At 39.5% G+C, this 14,995-nt stretch overlaps 1 protein-coding gene across 2 annotated transcripts in view; it reads right to left on the minus strand.

Annotated features, from left to right (window-relative positions):
• Nucleotides 1-1,354: 1,354 nt before the first annotated feature.
• The window catches only part of LOC148300158 (uncharacterized), a 68,224-nt gene continuing 54,583 nt past the window's right edge, over nucleotides 1,355-14,995 (minus strand). For both annotated transcript variants that reach the window (XM_088275176.1, XM_088275177.1), the window contains exons 3-11: nucleotides 13,653-14,826; nucleotides 11,270-11,415; nucleotides 10,223-10,867; nucleotides 9,067-9,227; nucleotides 6,631-6,801; nucleotides 4,827-4,951; nucleotides 4,294-4,457; nucleotides 2,383-2,461; nucleotides 1,355-1,894 (exon numbers count right to left, since the gene is read on the minus strand). In XM_088275176.1, the coding sequence (XP_088131302.1) occupies nucleotides 1,575-1,894; nucleotides 2,383-2,461; nucleotides 4,294-4,457; nucleotides 4,827-4,951; nucleotides 6,631-6,801; nucleotides 9,067-9,227; nucleotides 10,223-10,867; nucleotides 11,270-11,415; nucleotides 13,653-14,826 (2,985 nt within the window). In that variant the 3' untranslated portion in view covers nucleotides 1,355-1,574. The remainder of the gene's footprint in view (nucleotides 1,895-2,382; nucleotides 2,462-4,293; nucleotides 4,458-4,826; nucleotides 4,952-6,630; nucleotides 6,802-9,066; nucleotides 9,228-10,222; nucleotides 10,868-11,269; nucleotides 11,416-13,652; nucleotides 14,827-14,995) is intronic.

The raw sequence follows: 14,995 nt of genomic DNA on the forward strand, positions 1-14,995 counted from the left end.
GATAATGTCTGATTAGGTCAACGATAATTTAATGCGAAATATATTTTTATAAAATAGTATGTCGAAAAATCTTATCATTACATAAATATTTTTAAATTTAATTACACTCGATCCACATGACACAACTAATAATTTAATCCGTTAAAAAATCTAATTTCTAAGTATTGTATTGACGTATAGGAATTTGTGAAAATGTTTTAAAGGATTGATTTCAATCATGTACTTTTGAACCTGCGTATTTTTTTTGTATTATCAAAGTTTGTTGCAAATGCCCTACGAAATTAAAGTTTAATTTGTATTTTTTAAATTAATATGATTTTGAATTTGTCTGTAATAAAATGATTAGTTGTATTTTCAATAAAAGTTTTCTTTGTATGTTTTTTGGATCTTTATTTTGTATTTTGTCCGCCTCCGTAGTGTAATGGTCAGCACGCTCGGCTACCGTTCTGGAGGTCCCGGGTTCGATTCCCAGGGGGGGGTTCAAATAAATTTAAGTGATTTTTTCACTGTAATATTTATTCAATATTACCCTGGACTGGTACCTGAAGCGGAGGGCTGATCACCTTTCCTTCATGTGTAAACGATTAAGATAACACTGCGTTTATATGAAGCAGTGCCCTATGCACCATTGAGGTGCGGATAAGGGTTTTATTGTTTTTTATTATTAGTTTTGTATACCGCAAATTTTCCTTATGTTCATAAGTGCTCCCTGACTTCAAAATGGTTCTGAACCACTGCACACGATTTTATAGCTACAATACGCAAGTTCAATTGTGAATTTTGTTCACAAATTTATTATTTTTTAATACATAAATTATGACAGTTTTAATTTTAAAAATGCTTGTAATTTTAATAATATATTTAAATAAACAATCGCATACGAGAATATATGAAAACAACGTTGAACAATTGCGAGTACCTATTCAGTTTCAAACATTTTGACAGTTGACAATACTATGTTTAGTGATGTTAATGTCAAGTTGACCCATAGAGAGCAAATACACCAGAGACAATTTATGAGATATCGCACAGGTAGGTAGGTACTGATATTTAATTATTTTTAAATCTCGTTAAATATGACGAATGGCGGCTGCGTATCTGATACGTATGTCGATAAGATTAGCTCTACTAACAGGAAAACTAATATTTTAAATTTAAATTCAAAAAGTGTCGATAAAAAATGATTATAGACTGGCTAGAACACTCTAGACATGCCATAAAAAGAAGAAGACGAATACGTAAGTTGGTAATTTAGTAGATATATGAACATAAGTTTTTTGATAATAGACTTCATAGTAATAATACACATTTGTAATAAAATACAATAATTTTCAAATAATCGTCGTAAAATCTCTTTTTTTTCAAAATCTCATGAGAAAAAATTCTTAAAGGTACAAAACGGGGTTGGGTAATGTCACATAATTGCAATATTCGAGCCGGATCGAATGATCACACTGTCTGGTGGCGTTTTCTCGATTTTTCTCATATGTAAGTGTTTATTTGCATTAAAATACAAGCATTTTATAGTGATCGTCGTAGAATCTCATATTGTTTCGACATCTCTTATAACTAGCTCATTTCTTTCCGTCTTCGTAGCACTGGCACTGCGCGCCGTTGTGCACGTGACCGCCGATAGCTTGCTCGAAGGCCTTCTGCCCGCTGAGCGCGTAGCTCTGCCCGTGCTTCGTGACCGTCTGCTTGATCTGCGTGGAGTATCCACCCTGCTGCTGCTGGCTGGACCCTTGGAGAGACCCTTGGCTCCCCAGGAAGCCGGCGTTGCCTACCTGCGACTGCTGTATGAGAGCCGATTGGAGGTTGCCGCCTTCGAAGACGCTCTGGTACCAGAAAGCGTCGAACTTGTAGAACGAGGCTAGCTGGTTGGAGGAATCACAGCCTGGGGAATCAAACGAACAGTGTTAGAATCATGGTTTTTACAACTGTGGAGGTCCAAAACGTTACATTTCCATTATAAATGATTTCAAGCAGGAGTGGGCTAGCAATTTTTTAACAAGGGGGGGGGGGAGGAAAGTATTTAATTTTGCTTCAACAATTCAAAATACATTATAATATATAATACTTAATATGCACATCAAACGACAAAATATAGATATGATTTTTTTAACAAATATTTTATACGAGTCGTTAATATTTCTCGAGAAATTTCATAAGGCAACGAAGATTTATGTTGCATATTGTATTCATTTACACCATCAACAGAAATTGCATTATGTACTGATTTAATTAGAGAATATTGATTTCTCTTAATTTGACAAGGGGCTCGCGCGAGCCCCTCCGAGACCCCTGCAGCCCACCGCTGATTTTAAGTGATCAGGAACGTATAAAGTTGCTATTGCAAAATTTGAGGGCAAAAATAGTTCTCACCTGAATCCCACGAGTAGACGCCTTCCATATAGTAGGTTCCATCTCCATTAGTACACGCCAAAGCACTTCCAATATCCACCTAAAAAACAAACATATTTTAGATCTTTTATGCAATTTAATCAATCCATGAATAGATTAAAAAAGGTGAAATTACACATCCCTGTTTAGCACCAATATAAGTACAGGATTGAATTATCAAAGATGGTTGACTATCTTTTTATTACTATTTTTTTCCAGATCTATAGGGTCCGCCATCTAAAGTTTTTTTTTTCAACTAGTGCTTATTTCGTGAATGGTAACACTTAGCTCATGTCTGATTTGACAGATAATTAGTTTTATCCTTCCGCTGAGCGAATATGGTTGTGTATACGCTTGAACAACGCTGGGAAATATTGCGACATTACTTTGAAAATCATGGTAATGTTGCAGAATGTGTGCGAAAATTGCGTACGGTTTTTGGAAGAAGAGAAGCACCGTCAGCTCCGTATGTTCGTTATCTTGTGAAAAAAGTGAAAGAAACTGGCATCTTCATCGATAAACCAAAGCGTGAAAAGCCAAAAACAGTGCGTACACCAGAGAATATCGATGTTGTGGCAGAAAGTGTGCGTGAAGCGCCATCAACATCAATTCACCGTCGTTCTCAACAATTGAACATTTCGGAGACATCATTGAGACGAATTTTGCATAAAGACCTTGGTATGACGCCATACAAAGTCCAATTGGTTCAGGAGTTGAAGCCAACTGACCATCCAATGCGTTTTCGCTTCGCTGAGTGGGCCTGCGATCGACTTACAGAAGATGCCGATTTTGCCAAAAAAATCATCTTTTCGGATGAAGCTCATTTTGATCTTGGCGGGTATGTAAACAAGCAAAATTGTCGTATTTGGGGCACAGAAAACCCGCACGCATACATTGAAAAGCCGGTACACCCAAAACGAGTCACTGTTTGGTGCGGATTTTGGTCCAGAGGCATAATTGGGCCATTTTTCTTTGAAAATGAGCAAGGAGTGGCCGTTACAGTCAATGGCGATCGTTATCGGGCCATGTTGAACGGATTTTTGTTCACAAAAATTGAAGAAGAGGATATTGGCAACATTTGGTTTCAACAGGACGGCGCTACGTGCCACACAGCCGAAGCTACACTCGATGTTTTTTATAGCATTTTCAAAAAAAAAAAGTTATTTGGCGGACCCTTTACATTCATCTCTTTCAAAAACTATGTCTTTGGATTTTCTGCCCATTCATCAGCGAGTCACTTTCCTTGCACACACTATACACCCTTGTCACCAGCTCCTGCAGGTCTTCTCTACTATCAGCAAGAAGCACAGCGTCATCAGCATACAAAAAGCAAACAAACAGTCAACTCGATCATTTTAACTCCTATATTTTTTAAACCATTCACATCTCTCATGCAATTATTCATGTTTTGACTAAACAGACACGGTGACATTACACATTCCTGTTTAACACCTACAGAGATATATAACCAAAAATTAGATACGATCAATTTACATGATGTTGAATTTCTTTAGATATTTGATTCAAACTTCGGAATATGATCATTCACTTTCATCATGCACTTATCTACTCTCTTCTTCTTGGTTTAGGCTTTTTGGCCTGTTTTTTAGAGGGATTAGGCTCCTGTGATGTCGATTCCCAGCTGTCAATCCATCTCTTTGATGGTCAGCCTTGGGGTTGGCCGTGCAGTGCAATGTGGGGGAGTCTGGGTGGTACTAATCTCCTCACAAGCACATACCATTGTCTCCTTCGCTGCCTTCCCCACCTGACGACACTTCAATCTCGCACATTTCCTTTATCCTGACGTTGTTTACTGACTAAACAGCCGCGGCGACATAACACATCCCTGTTTTACAATGAACATTAGAACATGTTCAAAGCTTGTTGACTCACTTTGCAAACGTTGGCAGACTGCTGGGCGGGCTGTCCACATATGCAGGTGTTGGCGTCATAGTTCTCCAGGAGATGAGGATAGTTCTGTTGGATCTGGGCTTGGCACTGAGGAGGCGAGATGAGGTCCATGTCCATGCTGTGGATGATGCTGTTGGGGATGTTTACTGGAAGAAAATAATACATGAGATCGTCAGGTTATTGCACAAAGTTGAAGCCAAATCAATGAATAATAAGTATACAACACTCTCTTCATCATTCATCGTTCACTTTGTGTAATACCACTTAAAAAAAACACTTATTTGTGACAACCAGTTTCAGAATAATCATTCCATGGTTTGGTCAAATGTAGAGTAAAGTGAAATTGTCACAGTCTTCTTCTTCTTCTTTTAAATGGGTTTAATGGGTAAATCATAAATGAAACTCCCAGCTGAAAAAATCTTAACGAATTGTTGACTGGTCGCCAGATTTCTTCACCACGATCGTCCTATGGAAAGGTTATCTGGCGACATTTATACTAAGTAGTCAGTAGGTACCTTGAAGGACTTGCTTTCCCCACCCAGTGGTAATGCACTTGTAGCGTCCTCCGCTCTGGTAAAGTCTCTGGTTCGCATTCTGGTTGGCAGGAGGCAAGCAGATAGGAGCGATGTTTTGCGCAAATCTAAAAAAAAAACATGAATAATTAATTTATGATTCACATTAAACTGCGAGTGCAACTCTAAGGTAGGCGACTCCCGGGCAGACCACCAAAGAGATGGATTGACAGCTGGTGTTCGACATCGCAGGAGGCTAATCCCTCTAAGAATCAGGCCACAAGGCCACACTAATAAGAAGAAGAAGAGAAGAAAAAGGTTTTTCAGTATGTGCATATGCCCAAAGCTCTGTCACACAATGAAATTTACCAATATGGTAAGCATTCCATGGATATATATGGTCAGCAACGCAAATGTGCTCCAAAGAGCAAGAGCAGGGAGACAGTTGCTGACTGATATCAAGGTCCGGCAGGTGCCCTATCTGGGGCATGTGCTGAGAGGAGACAAGTACGAGCTATTGCACCTAGTGGAGGGTCCACGAGGTGTGGGCAGAAGGCAGATCTCCTGGCTCCGGAATATACCAGGCTGGACGGGGATCAGGACTGTCTAAAGCTGCCCGAGACAAGGACAATTACTCTCAAGTGATAGTCGACGTCAGATGGACCTGACATGACACGAACGGAAGAAAAAGCATAATATGCTGGAAACTTCCTTAGAAAATTCTCCTTGCCTATCATGTACTGGGATTTACAGCATATTTTGTTCATATGTCTTAAAAATGAAAGTGGATGTATATAGTTCATAACAAATTTATAAGCTTGATCCCTAAAAACAATACAATAGACACAATGGATTCAACATCTTATACCAATCAAGATTTGTCACATAGCTCATTTGTTAGTCTTATTCGTCTTGTCATATTTTCTAAATCAGACACTACAAAATCTGATAGATCTTGATGTCCTATTGCCTCATCAATTTTTGTCAACTGCATACCTTCTTTTGCACATTCTGTTTCCAATTTTAATCTAGCTTTTTCAAAAATTTGATATAACCACACTAAATGAGGGACATGTTGTGCTGACGTCTGATCACATACACAAGTAGAGTTTTGTCTAATTTTAAAACGAAAGAGGTATTTACAACATTTTGAGTGTGTCCAAATACTTGTTCACAAAATCTGGATTATCTCCAATTACAGGAGTTGTATTCATATAATTTTTCGCTCTATAAATGCCCAGATTTACATATTCTTCTTCATCTTTGATGAAATGTCAAAAATAATATAAAAATAACGCATGTAATTGGATATGATCCAGATTTTGTGAACAAGTATTTGAACACGCTCAAAATGTTGTATATAAATTATCAAATTATAAGCTTAAATAATAAAAATGAAAATAATATTTTCTATGCGTTTCTCAAGTGTGTGATTATAATGGACCTCACATACTAATAAAAGAGTTTCTGCTTGATAAAAAGCTTCTTTTCATCTCGCCAATAGATGTCTCTAGTAAAGTTCTAGTGATTCAAGAATAATGTTTCAAAATTGGTTCACATATATAGAAGTTCAAAGAATTTGAGTAGTGCGGTTGTCAATAATGGGTAGAATTGGTGAATGTTACACGTGTGTAAAGCGATAACTTAAACCAGCCTATGACGGTAGTCAGCCCCGCAAATGCCCAGACTTCCATATTCTTCTTCATCTTTGATGAGATGTCAAAAAAAATGGAAGAGGCATTCTCCATAGCGTTGGTCAACCTGTAGGAATAAAATGATGGATACTTGGGTTATATTCTGAACTTACCGGAGTTTTTCGGATAGGACTAGAACAGCGAAGTCGTTGAGCAGGCTTCCGCTGAAATACTGAGGGTGTTTGTGTATCTTGGCTACTTGAACAATCTGGAAAGGCCTCGGCTCCTCGTCAATGCCCAGCTTCCACTCTCCTCCCTTCACAAGCACGTTCTTGGCTTCCAGGCTAGAAAAAAAAACAATACCAATATTATTTACCATATCAGATACAGGATGATTCACCCTACGGATGAGATGTCAACATTGATTGTGTCTCAATTTGAAATGAAACATTTTAAGATGTGAGCAGGTATTCAAACTGACGGTTTATCTAGAGTCAAGTATTTTTTTTGTATTTTTTTTTGTATTTAAATTAAGTTTTTTGTATTTTGTATTAACTAATTATACTTAGAAACCTATACCCTTATACCCTGTACTATGACTATTTATTTTTTGTATACCCACACACAGGCCATGCCTTTGTGGGATCTTTTTTGTATTCATTTTATTTTTTATATATATTTTTTGTTTTTGAATTTATGTAATGCAAAAGAATTTTAAATAAAGAAAAAAAAAAAAATCTACATGAACTAAAATGAACATATTTTTGAAATAACAACTTTTTTATAAAAATTAGTGGTACCCTTACTCGGCGTTTTATTACTACTCGTACTCGGCCGAATAACTCGGTTTGAATGACGAGTATACTCGGTTTAACTAAATTAATATAGTATTTTAAAAAATATATAATGTTTTAGCCAAGTTGACATTTTCAATTGCGGAAAATCTGTGTTGAAAAGTCGGATGGTGAGCATATTGTCCTCTCAGGATCTTTGAAAACTATGCTTCTCTGCATTGTATGTATGTCCCTACTAAAATCAACATCACACACACACACACACACACACACACACACACACACACACACACACACACACACACACACACACACACACACACACACACACACACACACACACACACACACACACACACACACACACACACACTCACACACAAAACACACACAAACACACGCACATTTTCTTTCATAAATACATACTTACGTGTTCTTTCGTCTACACTAAATATTTTGTCCGCCTCCGTAATGGTCAGCACGCTGGGCTACCGTTCTGGAGGTCCCGGGTTCGATTCCCAAGGGGGGTAAAATAAATATAAGTAATTTTTTCACTGAAGTATTTATTCAATATTACCATGGACTGGTACCTGAGGCGGAGGGCTGATCACCCTTCCTTCATGTGTAAACGATCAAGATAACACTGCGTTTATATGACACAGTGCCCTATGCACCATTGGGGTGCGGATAAGGGTTTCTTTATTATTATTATTAATCTTTATGTTTGTGTGGCTTGTTTGTTGACTATAATTAGCTTGTTTAATGTATATCATTTTTAATATTTTCTTTTACATATGTTGCTGTTGTTAGCCCAAATAAAAATTAAATAGATTAATAAAAAAAACAGGAGGATTAAAAAAAGTATAAAACTCTTTTAGAGGTATCCTCTGTTAACCTCTAAGCTGCTCGATTTCGAGTGTCAAACTTTCCGTCCCGTGCTGGATTATTTTTTTTACATTTCAATATTTTTGACAAAAAAAGCATATTTTTGAGTATTTTTTGTAGCGAAACTTTCGAATATCCATCATAGATGTTCACAGTACACAATGCACTTTACTTATTATGTTTTTATGGTGTATTTACACAAAAATATTAACATGTACGGACTCGCGGCCTAAAGTATGGCGGCTGTATAGAAGACGCGGCTGTCGTATCTGCGGAGCACGAGCCGACCGGAAGTATTCACGATAAAGTTGACACTAAATTAAAATAATTTTGATATTTTATGACAGTAAATCAAAGAGAACTAATTCATCCATGCCTCGAACCAAATTTAAGTGCAAAAAATTATCCACAGGTGTTGATATAAGTACGTAAAGTTGAAAAACGACTATGCATGCGATCCGCAGTCAACGGTACTTCTATAAAAAACGACAATAGATGCGATCGGGTTAAAGTCTCTTTAAGAGTTTCAAAGAAACTCGTCTTAATTGGTTAATTAGGCTAGAATTAGATTAGTTTTCTTCATTACTGCTGGCACTCTCTGTAACGTCGCTTTATTCAATGAATTCTAATAATATGATCTTTGTAATCAATTCGAATTTCTCTAGATTAAAAAATCTCATTCTGAATCTGAGGTCCAGTAAATTAAATAAAACCATTTGATTGATTGAACCGAATTATTCGGTCGAGTAATCGGTTTCGCAAACATCAAACCGAGTAATATTCATACTCGGTAACTCGGTGAAACTTCTACTCGGCGCATCTCTAATAAAAATAGTACATAATTACGTCCTATTTCTTTTGTAAAACGTCCGATTTGATTTGGGAAATGTCCGATTTGAAGTTAAAAACCGTAAGGATTTGGAGACTCACCCATCGACGCAATGAGCACTGGTGACCACCACATTCTCGGATGTGATGACTCCACCGCACAGCAGGGTCCTGTTGGTCTGCAGGAGTATCATAGCCTGCCATGGGATCTCCCCGAAGTCGGCTTCAAACAGCTCCTTGTTTCCGTACGGCCTGGTTCCTCCCTGAACAACAAACAAATGGATTTGGATTTTGATCATTTTTATTGAAATCTTAATAAAGATGGAGAAAAATAACTTTGGGTATTTACAGGGTTTATGACCGTTTGTTATCATTCATAATGGTTTTATAATGGTTTATTATCATTCATAGGTTAAGTTATGACTTTACACACGTGTATCATTCACCATTCTACCAATGATTGACAACCATACTAGGTACTTAAATTTCGGAAGATCTACATAATATGAACTCTAATCTATGGAGTTGGCACAACAAGGATAAAAGTAGACTGAATGCAGTCGAAACGGGAATATATTTATAGAAATGTGCGGCAAAACGATGTATGATAGATGTATAAATGGTGATATAAGGAAAGGCTGAGATGAGCATTGTCGTTAAAATAAAAAAGGTGTGTTTAGAAGTCAGGAATACAAATAATTGGCTCGTAAGTATGAGGAGATGCACGACTATGGTAGAGGCGAAAATTATTTGCAAACGCAAATTGGTTTGGCGAAGTGGCGTGACTTAAAATCAAGATTAAGTGTAATAATAATAATAATAATAATAAAACACTTATCCGCACCCCATTGGTGTATAGGGCACTGTGTCATATAAACGCAGTGTTATCTCGATCGTTTACACATGAAGGAAGGGTGATCAGCCCTCCGCTTCAGGTACCAGTCCATGGTAATATTGAATAAATATTACAGTGAAAAAATCACTTATATTCATTTTACCCCCCTTGGGAATCGAACCCGGGACCTCCAGAACGGTAGCCGAGCGTGCTGACCATTACACTACGGAGGCGGACAATTCAGTTAAGGGTTATAATTGAATTAAATTTGAATAATCGGCGGATATGTATGAGGAATTGCGAAAGATGTTGATGTGGAAGTGGCGAAGATTGTTTGCAAAGACCATTGGTGTGGTGTTATATGTGGCCATTCTCTCTGCCTTTCTTACGGGTAAATTACGTGATGATACTAGTAGAACATACCTTTCGGACGCCGCAAGATCCTTGACTCTGACCCTGTTGCTGCTGCTTCGCGTTGTTGTAATTTCCCAAGAGCAGTTGTCCTTCGGTGTCGATATTTTCAGTGCTGATTTGGCTCACCGGAGGGGTATCAGGGAACCCATTGTTGCTCGCTGGCACATTGGCGAATCCAGGTCTGGCGAGAGGCTTGTTGGGGTACACTTGTTTACCGGGAGCTCCCTGAGTTCCCGAAGGATAGCTGGGGTTCTTGGTTCCAGGCTGCTGTTGGTTCTGGTACCCTGCCGGGTTCACTGGGTTCTGCAGCTGGACAGCCGGATTGATAGGTCTTGCCGGGTTCAAAGGGTACTGAGGAGGCTGGATAACTGAAGGAATCTGATTCGGGTTTGCAGCATAAATCGGGTTGTTGATAGACCCAGCTGGATTGAGGCCGAAACCGTTGTTCAAGGGTCTTCGGTTATCGTTGTTTCTTTGGTTGGATACTCCAGGACCTCTCACAGGCTTGCCTCGGTTCTGGTCGGCTTTGTAAGCGCCGGTGTCTCCAAAGGCGCCAGGAATCCATTGACCGAGCTGGTTGGTAGGCCAGGGGTCCGTGTAGGTCGGGTCGCGACAGCACTTGCCAACAACGCCAGTAGAAGGCTCTTGACAATCCTGCAAAAGATAATTCAAAACACGCCATTAATAACAGATATTTCATTAATATGCGGGGGTGTTCATAGCATCCCTAATGGGTCATATTATTTTTTGACATCTCATCAAAGATGAAGAAGAATATGGAATGACTAAGAAAATATATGTGGCGAATGTGAGAGGGAAAACAGAACGAGGACGACCGAAAAAGACTTGGCACGATCAGATCAATCAGAACCTAAAATCTGGCGGTGTCAAAAGTCTGCGTCATCGGAGGGCATGTATGACTAGATGTATGGATGTGAAGGAGGCGAGGAGTGTATGTCAGGACAGAAGAGTGTGGCGTTCCATCCTCTCTGCCTACCCCTGCAGTAGAAGTAGTAGTAGGGTGCGTTGGGACTTGAAGAAGAAAAAGTGCATTACCGTTAGTGGAACTCTGAACTCTTCCTGCTCCTTGCTCAGCCTCACGCTAGAATTCGAGATGATGCCATCTGCAGTGCAGAACTCCTTGGGAGTGCATTTCAATGCAGCAGCGCAACCGGTAGGCACCACGGGTACTGCAGGGTTTACTGAAACGAACACAGACGTGTATTAAACATGGTTTACTGAAATGAAACAAACACAGACGTGTATTAAACATGATTTCTGAAACGAACACAGGCGTTTATTAAACATGATTTACTAAAACGAATACAGACGTTTATTAAACATGATTTCTGACACGAACACAGGCGTTTTTTAAACATCCTTTACTGAAACAAATACACTTTGTAGAACATCGTGTAATGTAACGAACACAGATGTTTATTAAACATGGTTTAATGAAACCTATACAGAGGTTTGTTAAACATCTTCTACTTAAACCAATACAGACGTTTATAAAACATCAATTACTGAAACAAACACAGACGTTTATTAAACATCTTTTACTGAAACGAACAAAGATGTTTATTAAACATCGTTAACTGAAACGAGCACAGACGTTCGGAATTTATGTTTATGCCTCATCAATTAAAAATCAAGATGACACTGCATCGATACGGTGCAGTGCCCTATGCACCATCGGGTGTATAGTTCATTAGAATGATACACATATTAAAATACTTTAACAAGTGAAAATCGCAAGCGTGATTGATTATTTAGTGCATCAAGCTGTTTTGTGAGTGTTATATAAATATTTATTGTGGATTGGTGTTCATCAGTGCTCGGCTGTCCAAACTCAAAACACAGTAAGGGACATTTTTTGTTGTTTGTTTTTTTTTGCATTTTTGGACTAAGTAGATTTTACTTAGTCCAAAAATGCAAGAAAAACGTAATACAACAAAAAATGTCCCTTACTGTGTTTTAAGTTTGGACAGACGTGCTGTTGCTCATAGTAGCGAATAAATGCTTATATAATAAGCAAGATAATCGCATGCCTTTACCATCAAGCTTGCCTCTTTTGCAAGGTATCAGGTCCAAAACATCCACTGGTGACAATGCTTCATCAGTTGTCTGAACCTAGGAACGCAGGTGTGACTTGGGAGAATGCAGAGGAGCTGGCAGTTGGCACAAGAGCCTGGAGGCAGCTTGTGAACTCCATATGCTCTACGTATCGCTCACTCCTTTCGAGAATGTCATAAATAAAAAAATCGTCGATTTTGAGTTGTGCATGATTTCGGAATTCCCAGAAAATGTACTTTATCCTACCTAGCAAAAGCGGCATATTTTTAACTTAATAATTAACCCGCTACAGGGCAGAAAGTGTTGTTTTTGCATTTTGAAGAAAAGGTATTGTTTTTTTTTAATAAACAAAAAAACCTTCAGGTTTCATCTAAAAAGATTTGTTGCGCAGTAAAAAGTTCAATTAAAGGCTTGATTTTTATGTTTAATACATTGTATTATATTTTTAAGCTTTATAAACGTTCTCCTGAAAAATCAAGTTGTTTGATTTATGACGTTCTTGAAAGGAGTGAGCGATATTTGGGTTGAGTAGGTAAACAAGATAATGGTTTCATCATCAAGCTTGCCTCTTTTACAAGGCATCAGGTTTACAAAGTCAGGACGTCCACTGCTGACAATACTTCAGCAGTTCAGCCTCCATAGCTTGTGATATTTCCTTATTAATATGGTTGACACGAATAGCGAAATGCAACATCTGGAAAGACCGGGGTGTGAGTAACAACACAAAGATAAAGTTTGTCAGGAGTTTGGTCCACTCCATTTTCTCTATGCTGCTGAAACATGGACCATAAAAGCAGCAGAAAGGTGACAAATTGTGATGTTGGAGGCGCATGCTCCGAATCCCATGGACAACTAGACGAACCAACGAGTCCATTCGCCAAGAACTACACTTGGATGGCTTGACTCTGCACAGTGTCTGTACATGACGGATTCTTCAGTTCTTTGGATACGTCGCGCGTGGCCATGAGGATAGCCTGAAACGACTGGTTATGATCGGTAGCCTGGAGGGGAAGAGAAGGTGGAAAATCGCCCCACGCGATGGACCGATCAAGTTAAGCCAGCACCTTGATGTTTGGAGCGTTACGTGCAGCGCAGTCAAGGGATAACTGGAGAAGAGTCATTGCTTCCACAAAGGTGATAACCCTCAGTAATGAAGAGTAAGACGGAGAAGAAGAATATCACTGAAGAAGGTTTTGAATGTTCTTGAAATACTTTAAAAGAAATCTAAAACTTATACGTTATAAGCTAAATACAAAAAATGCTCTCACTCTTAATGAAAAAACCCAAGGTAAAACCTAAGGTCTATCGTTCCATCGTCTTTATATTTCTTCTTCGTTTCTGTTTTTAATTTTGGGGTACTAACCTGGTCTCGGGCGATCTCTGGTCTCGTCCAAAATGATCCCACCTTCGCTCTCTCCTGGGCGTGGGACTATCTGCTGGCTACCAATGGAGGACTGCGGACTCTCGTCCTCTTTGGGTGGCGGCAGGTATCCAGGTCCCTTGGTAGGCTTAGGTGGATTAGGCACGTAAGGCGTAGGCTTAGGCACGTAAGGTGTTGGTGCGGGCACATAAGGCGTTGGTGCAGGCACATAAGGCGTTGGTGCAGGTGCGGTAGGCTGTGGTTTATACGGAGTCGGGCTTGGCTGGTATGGTGTAGGCTGTGGTTTGTACGGAGTTGGACTGGGTTGGTATGGTGTAGGTTGTGGTTTGTACGGAGTTGGGCTTGGCTGGTATGGTGTAGGCTGTGGTTTGTATGGTGTGGGTTGTGGTTTATACGGGGTCGGGCTTGGCTGATATGGTGTGGGTTGTGGCTCATACGGGGTTGGACTTGGCTGGTAAGGTGTAGGCTGTGGTTTGTAGGGAGTTGGGCTTGGCTGATATGGTGTAGGTTGTGGTTTATACGGAGTTGGGCTAGGTTGGTATGGTGTAGGCTGTGGTTTGTATGGTGTAGGTTGTGGTTTATACGGGGTCGGGCTTGGCTGGTATGGTGTAGGCTGAGGCTTATACGGGGTTGGCGTTTGGGGAGGCTGTGTGAATGTGGGAATCGGTGGGTTATAGGGATTCTCTGGCTCAGGATATTCGTAGGGCTGGTATGGTTTCTCTTCAACGGGAGGCAGGTAAGGAGTGCCGGCTTTATCTGAATTACCAAAGTTGGGTCTTGTGAACTGTTGCTGCGTTTGTGAAACGACAGAGTCCTCGTACTCTCCGGAGCTCGTGAAGGGAGGTCGGACATCTTTGGATGGCTTTCCAGAGATCTGGTTGTCTTGGTATACGCTTTGCTGGTTGTAAGTCTGTGTAAAGCCCTTCTCTCCTGGGACTCCTGGGACGTGGATCAACCCTGAAGTGTGATGAGAGAAGTCCTGGCTGTTGCTGGATCCAGGAACGTGAACGAGGCCTGATCCAGTGGTGATCTGCGATCCTGATTGGATCTTCTGTCCAGAGGTAGACTGGTAGTTGGATGTAAACGTTTGGGCTGTGGAATCGACTTGCTTCGGCTTGATGCGACAGCAGACTTCCGTCGAAACTTGACAGCGGATCTGTAAAAAAAAAACAAACAAAATAAAATATATTATCTTCATTCAAAAACTTAAATGGTATTTAGTTTTGAACACATACATGTATTGCTTGTATTCTTAAACGACGTTTTACAACCGATTTTAAATATTATTTTTTGACATCTCATCCAAGATGAAGAAGAATATGGAA

This window comes from Brachycentrus maculatus, unplaced genomic scaffold, assembly GCF_059751285.1.
Source record: "Brachycentrus maculatus isolate JH-2025_06_01 unplaced genomic scaffold, ASM5975128v1 h1tg000811l, whole genome shotgun sequence".
Classification (NCBI taxonomy): Eukaryota; Metazoa; Arthropoda; class Insecta; order Trichoptera; family Brachycentridae; genus Brachycentrus; species Brachycentrus maculatus.